General features: G+C 34.9%; 1 protein-coding gene across 4 annotated transcripts in view; it reads left to right on the forward strand.

Moving 5' to 3' along the window:
* Nucleotides 1-8,083, forward strand: part of LOC114290289 (glutamate receptor 2.2) — a 29,571-nt gene extending 21,488 nt beyond the window's left edge. Inside the window, exons 4-5 of one of the 4 annotated variants that reach the window (XM_082887737.1) lie at nucleotides 5,387-5,422; nucleotides 6,284-6,747. In XM_082887737.1, the coding sequence (XP_082743863.1) occupies nucleotides 5,387-5,422; nucleotides 6,284-6,318 (71 nt within the window). In that variant the 3' untranslated portion in view covers nucleotides 6,319-6,747. Of the gene's footprint in view, nucleotides 1-5,386; nucleotides 5,423-6,283; nucleotides 6,748-7,940 lie in introns of those variants that run through there. The other 3 variants (XM_082887740.1, XM_082887739.1, XM_082887738.1) reach the window with 3 other exon arrangements.

An 8,083-nucleotide genomic window follows, 5' to 3' on the forward strand; every position in this document is an offset into this window, starting at 1 on the left:
ACATTGAAATACCTTCTCTCTACTGGAACCAAAAAAGCTTCTTCTTCAAGTACAATTGATATTCAATGCTTTTCGCCATGTGTTTATCCTCCAACTTCTTCTATGGATTTTTAGCATTCGTCTTCTTCATCACACAGTACTTCTAATCCTTTGCAAGACATAATCGGACAATACCACACACTTATCGATTAATCTTGACCCAATCTTTGTTGGACATCACATCTAGCATTGGACTTTAACATCTAGCATTGGACTTCAAGTGGTATTGTTTTAAACACACTCACGCAGAAGCTTATTTTTGAAAATTTTGAGTCAATAGGCCTAAGTTTAAATCTTTTTTGGTTAAAAGGACATTATTTATCCAAGAGTACACTTTATATTCAAAGATTACCTATGTGTCTATCTGTTCAAATGTCGCCTATCTGTACATGTGCCACTTATCTATTCACTTATATGTCCAATGTCACTTATGTGTTCACCTTACCGCCATCAACTACTACAAGCTATTGGTGACTTTTCGATAACGTTTTTGGCTATTTTTCGACAATTTTTTCAGCACTGATACTGTTCAATGTGTGTCCTTATCATCAAAAAAACATTATACCATAGACCAGATAACATATGTCCCCATATGAATGGAAATTTTAGCAGTTAACCCTTGTTTTAATGTGGTGTTTTGATAAATGAGGAATCACAAAATATAATAGATCGGTCATCCCTCATCTCCAATCTACCAAACAAAGGTAAGTCAACATTATCTGACTCATGTTGATAAAAAAAAATAAAAATAAAACCTTGTCTCACTCATAAAATATTTTGATTTGTTATTAATTGAGAGCACCATGTAAATAATGCCACAATATATTCATTCGGCAAATTATGCACTAATTACAATATTCGATTTTTGCACTAACGTGCCCCTTAATTTTCATGTCAGTACACAATCAATAATGCTTTAATGATCATATTTTCTTATTCTATTTTATTTATCATAAAATCTTGTGTTACCATTGCGTTAGAACTAGTCTTGGATGGTTGGATTTATTTAGAAAATTTGGTCATTCTCGTGTTATTGATATCAAATTTATGTTATTATTGTTATGTAATTTTTTTTTTCTACTGTGACGGAACTAGATCTACTATTCCACTCCCCCGTCTCTCTCTCTCTCTCTCTCTCTCTCTCTTTCTTGCCTCCCTCTCTACCACACTATTAGCATCAAGGAGATACATGAATAGGGTGTTTTGAGACAAGGACACAAAAGAGTGTGGCACAAAATATCCTTGACCCCCACTTAAGTTAGATATAGGATTAAGCTTGTCAGCCCATCCGCTGAAGTGGACTATATGGTGCATTTGGGATTGTGTTTTTCTTTTATTAGAAAAATAAAACTTTATTGATGAAGATGTCAAAGTATAAAGAGAATAATCATACATAATAATAATAAAAAAATGAGCGTAAAAAGTATGACAACAAGGCTTAATCAAGTTTAACTAGGTTGGTATCGATAAATCTAATCATCTTCTAGCACCACACTGACATGTTGGTGAGGGACCAACTGAAACGGGAACAAGACAAACGAAAACAAAAAAACATAGGACACAAAAGCAAAAGAATATACATGCATTTGAGGCACGAAATTCTACAGCAGTTGCAGCTGAGGCAACATCAACTACAAGGCCACAGCAATATCAGGCACGTGTGTAATCTAAAGCAAGTTGTAATTGAGTTGTTAGTTTGTTAGAGGTTAACTATAGTTTGGTTAAGTAGTTAGAGTCAAGTTAAGTAGTCATGGCTAGGTTCAATAGAGAGTATTAGATTTTTATAAATAGGACTATCATCATTGCAATACTCATTTTGATTGAATACAAAAGGAATATAATACAGATTCTCTTTAAATACACCCCCTAGATCACCCAATCATCTACAAAGCATCTCATCAATAGGATCAAAGTAAAGCACATCTGCATTGCAAACTTCTTCAATTCACTACAAGTGCCCTGCATCTAAACTAGCTCCACCTTTATTCCAGCAACAAAAACATCAACAACAGCAGCACCCATAAACCTTGTCGTTTGTTCATCCACCAGCTCCTTACTGAGCAGTAACCATAAAATTACAGACACAACCTCAATCAAATAACAACAGACAAAAAATCACAACCCTACAATTAGTTGTAATTCTCATCATAGGTTTCACTTCGATGTAAATCGTTCACTTTGTGAGTTACTACACATAGATCATTATTGTAAAATATTATGTTGATATGATTTTTGTAACCACATAATTTCAACATATTTGTTTTCAGAATAATAGACAACAAATTAAAGTTTTAGAGATAAAAATTTAGGGACAAAATCACTGTTTAGGATCAAAATATTTTTGTTGCCGAAAGTGTCATTATATTTGTAGTGACGATATTTGGACAATGGTGATGAATTATTATCCTTTTGGGAACAAAATATTTCTTACAAAAAAAAAAAAAACTTTTCGAGACCAAATTTTTTGTTCCTAAAATTGCATTTATTAGCGAAACTTTCAAAATCATTTCTAAAAGTCCTATTTATTACTTTTTGGAAAGATTTTTAGCGACTATACTCACGATCACAAGAATTGGTCTGTAAATATTTTTTACAACAAATTACTTTTAGGGATAAAAAAGTTTGGTTCCTAAAACTCTTATACGTTGTAGTGACAAAATAAATTGTCAATTTTTTTTAATAAAAATATAATACAATAATGTGACTATCATTATCAAATCAATTTATTTTTTTAATAGATGATCTACCTACATGGGCGACCAAATAAATGTTGATGCATCTACCGATTCAACTACACCATCCAATCCACAAGGTTATTCCTAGTTAACCTTTAATTAGGGTAAATTACACTAATTTTTTTTTTTTGAGTTTTGAAAAAAAAAAAATATAAAAGTTCTATAATTTTGACATAATCACATTGATTTTTCTTAATATTTTAATTAGCGTAACACTTAACTTTTTTTCATCATTATTTTGTTAGTGATATGATTGAAAAATTATATTTTCATCTTTTTTATACTAAAATGTATAATTTATTCTGTTTATTCTTATGTTTTCACACTATCAACATTAGTTTTGATTGATGAACCAAGTTTCTATTGCATCAAAAATTTTCTTTTTGTGGTTCAAAGAGAAAACGTTAGTTTTTAGTCACTTTATTAATCTTATTGTAAGAGAAGTCTGTGTAATTTTATTAAAACTATAAAGGTTGTATTTTCTTCAATGTTGAGAGGAGGTTAGTGTAATTTACCCATTTAATTAAGATTGGGTCTTTTTTGTTTTTTGGTTTCGTTTCCTAGTTCTTGCAGTTGTACTCTCTCATTGATCATAGTACGAAAATCTGAATCACCTGCCCAAATCGATTAATTCGAAATGAAAAAAAACATAGTGATTTCGTTGAAAGGAGAGGTCAGTTGTAGCTGCTTTTTCAGACGAGCAACGGCTTGATCAACCTTACAATCGACAAAAACCGATCTGACTGATAATTATTAAAGAAAGTTGCATACCTGTCGTAGCTCTGTTGGCTTTCCATGTTGACACATCATCTTTAGCCTTTGTTTGGATTGAACTAAATTAGCCTGACCTTTTTTTGTCTTTTTGTTATTTTAGTCTGGCTAAAATAGTTGTATTTGTGATACATTTTGACTTTTTGGTAGTTGATTTGATGGTTGTGAGAGAAAAAACGAAATGATTATGGTTCGAATGTGACATTTCGTCTTGTTGGCTAAATTAGGAAAAATTAGTAAGTGTTCCTAGAGCGCACATGTTCATACTATTTACTAATCATCATACACTATATCTCCTCACGTTTCTCAATCACCCAACACAAAATAATGGATTTCACCTTATCCACCAATCATAACACCCCTAAAACACCACGAAACCTGTGATACCCCTATTCCGTATTATGCTAATTTATCCTCCTTATGCATATGATTATGTGTTTGTTATGATTTTGAGTGCCATTTATATGAATATATGTGGTTTTAAATTTCTATCTGTCCACCATAAGAATATCTGTTGGACTATCTGCTTCGGAATTTAAATTGAAGGCCTTATCGGCCACAGAACCCGAAATTGATTACGCCATTGTGATTAGCGTAATTTTTAGAGCCTGCGGTGAAATTTAATTAGAAATTGACTCAGATCAAAATAATTAGGTTCAGAATGGTTAATTAGAGTGCCACCACTTAAACTTAATCAATGTGATTAAGCAAGCCTATAAATAGGCTAATATACACTTAAGTCCCTCATTTTTGTGAACTCAAAATCTGAATTTGCTCTCTAGAGAGAGAGTGTGCCGATTCTAGAGAGAGAAAGAGGGAGAATTGTGCATTTTGACTCAAAGATTGTGGATTGGGAAACTACACTCAAGAATTAACAAGGATTTGTGAAGATGGAAGCTCCATGGTGAGTATTTGAGCATAAATTCATGAGTTAAGTTTGCAATTTCGTGAAATTAAGTGGTATGGTAGCTCATGGCTAAGATTGAGTTGAATTTGAAGTTAAAATGAACATGAATGTGCATAATTGTTACAATTTTGGGTGTTCTAGCATGTAGCATGTTAAATATGAAGAATGGAGCATCAAACCTTACATGCATGGGTAGTTTTGTGTAGCTTCATGATTTGGAGCGCCATTTGTACCATTTGAAATAGAAACAGGGTCAAGAATTGACATGCATGCATGATTGATGAGGATATGAAGCTTAAATGCATGAATTTAATGTATTGGAAGTAAGTTTGGTATAATTTGGGTTTGCATGTGATTGATTCATGGGAATTGGGCTTCAATAAGTTGTAATTTGGTGTTTATATCATGTTGGTATATGTATATGAGAGTTATGGGCTGTGAAATGCAAGAAATACCAGCTTGAATGTGTATTTGAAGCTCAATAACAGTTCTGGAAAACCCAGAAAGTTTGGTGCCCGCTCGAGCGAGGAAACTGCCGCTCGAGCGTGAAAATTGGGCTCCCAGCATTTTTTGCAGACATGGTGTCCGCTCGAGCGGATAAGTTGACACTCGAGCGGGAAGCCATGTAGAGAGGCCTTCCGCTCGAGTGCCAGAACTCACGCTCGAGCGTAAATTTGATGCATCCAGTACTTTTGCAGGCCTCTTCGGTCTGCTCGAGCGGGGAAGCCCACGCTCGAGCGGGGACCCTGTTTCTGAAAATTTTGTATGATCGTTCTGTGTTTCGTTTTCTGTTCTCTTTCACTTGCAAGCACTCTTAGGCATGCATTAAGCATTGTAAATGAGTTAGAAGAATAAGAATTAAGCCTAGAGAGGAATATGTGAATTAAGAACGGATTGAATCGGTTGTGACCCATATGTGTTATGTGATGTGTAGGGTCGAGCTCCAGGGCAAATCAACCAACCGATCACTGTGAGTAATATCGATATTTTGAAGTTTGTCAATTGTCCAATTTTTTATTTCCTTACAAGTTTGCTAGTTTGAATTATGGACAGTCGAATGACATAAATGATTGGGCCAAAGGCCGATTGACATAAATGATTGGGCCAAAGGCCGTTTTGACATAAATGATTGGACCGAAGGATGATTGACATAAATGATTGGGCCGAAGGCCGTTTTGACATAAATGATTGGGCCGAAGGCCGATTGACATAAATGATTGGGCCGAAGGTCGTTTTGACATGAATGATTGGGCCGAAGGCCGATTGACATGAATGATTGGGCCGAAGGCCGATTGATATAAATGATTAGGCCGAAGGCCGTTTTGACATAAATGATTGGGCGGAAGGTCGATTGACATAAATGATTGGGCCGAAGGCCGATTGACATGAATGATTGGGCCGAAGGCCGATTGACATAAATGATTGGGCCAAAGGCTGTTTTGACACAAATGAAAGTTTGAAAAACCTAAAAGGCCAGTTTGATATGAAAGTTTGAAAGGCCTAAAAGGCCAGTTTGATATGGAAGTTTGAAAGGCCTAAAGGCCAGTTTGATATGGAAGTTTGAAAAGGCCAAAGACCAGTTTGACACGAATAACAGTTTGACACGAATGACAGTTTGACAGGAATAACAGTTTGACGCTAATGAATTGGGCCTGAGGCCGTATGATGTGTTTAGAACCGCAGTTACTTAACTTACATATGTCTATGTATGTATGTATTTGTAGAAATGTAAATTGGGCCCAAGGCCGTTTGATGTATATTGGTCTAATGTATATTCCTTATTTGATATTATTCACTGGGCTTTCGTTCACGCTCATTCATATGTTTGTAGGTGAGCCAGGAAAAGTCCAAACCCAACCCCACTGAAGTCTGTATGGGACAACTAAGGGTTTGAAGAGTCAGCCCTTGCATCTCACGTACGAGACACGTCTTCGCCCTTCTGCCATTCTCTATTATTTTGTCATGTTGGCAAGGACTTTGGTGTACGTCTGTATATAGCTTTGTTTTGGCTGACTTAGATTTGGATGTTCTTGTCTGTATAGAACTTCATGTTACTATACTTTTTGTTGTGAGTTATTAACATATGTCTGTATGGAACGTTATGATGTGCATATAAGCACGGCTCCATGGGCAAAGTTTTAAATTTGCTTCCGATTTGGCCCCTTTACTCTGATGAGTTTTGTCTTATTTAGTTTGAGGCCGTAGGTAATCTCATGATTACTGGCCGGTTGTGGCCTTAACCCATAGGGGTAGGTTCGGGTCATGACAAAACCGTACACCAAAAACAACCAATAATTACTCATAAATTAATCTATTTTATGTTTATTAATTAATTAAACTAAAATATCTTGTCCCAAGCTATTATGACCTGACAACACTACCATGTGTTCCAATTTCCAACAATTCTCAGCCATTATTTGTAAGGAAATGGGGTCACTACTGTGCTAAAGGCACAATAGTGATTGTTATGCCTCAATTTGAGGTATATTATGGGCTTATTTTTATGATCTGAACTGTAATTTGTATGGTTTGTTGAGTACTTCATGCCTACCAAAAATCATATTAATCAAATATCAATAACTATATGATCGATAACCAAAAAAAGTAAACAATTAGTTTTTCTTTTGAGAAATAGCATAAACAAATGCAATTCGATCATATAGTTATTAATATCCGATTAATATGATTTTTGGTAGGCATGAAGTACTCAACAAACCCTACAAAATGTTCGGATCATAAAAATAAGTCCATAATATACCTCAAATTGAGGTACAACAATCATTACTGTGCCTCTAACACAATAGTGACCGCATTTCCTATTTCTAAAGACATTGCACATTCCATTAAGGTCTCTTTATTTCCTAAGACTCTCTCTCTCATTTTCACTACTCTCTCTATGTCTCTTCATTTTCTCACTCTCTCTCATTAACTTTTGTCTCTCTATGTCTTTTCCTCTCCTTCTCTTGCCGTCATATACCCCCCCTCTCTCTCTCTCCCTCTCTCCCTCTAATTTTGACTCTCTTTTTCTGTATATTCTCTCACAATCTCTAACCCTCCTTCCTTACCCTTTTGCTCCTTTCAGATATGAAATATCATCGCCCCAATAACCCACGCTCCTCTCCCAAAATGCCTTCTCTCATTTCAATTATTTTGATTTTCAAGGCCATATAGTGATTCGATGATGAAGGGCTAAACCTTAGGTTGGGTTATTTCTTAAAGAGTTGATGCTGAACAATGTCTAGTTGGAAATCACTTGCAAAGTATATGAAAGACTGTTGAAATGACAAACAATCATTTTGATTCCAAATGAGTTTCTTCCTGTATATTTCTCTTGGTTATTATTTTGTTGTTCTTTTGATTTTTTTCCTCCCTTACGAATCATTCTATGAATCACTCTTTCATTTGTCTTTCCATTTTTTCCTTTCATGATATATTTTTTCCTTTTTTTTCTATTAATATTTGTGACCTGTGCAACTTGTTGTGCCTAGGAGTTAGAAACAAGCACCAATAACACACCCACATACAAAACAAGCAAGATTTATGTGGTTTGACAATGCGCTTATGGTCATGAGAGTGAATTTCACTAAATGGAGGAAGAAATTACAAAACAAGAATACAAATGGAGGGGGAG

Source organism: Camellia sinensis, chromosome 9, assembly GCF_055761805.1.
Source record: "Camellia sinensis isolate YWXY chromosome 9, ASM5576180v1, whole genome shotgun sequence".
In the NCBI taxonomy this organism is placed as follows: Eukaryota; Viridiplantae; Streptophyta; class Magnoliopsida; order Ericales; family Theaceae; genus Camellia; species Camellia sinensis.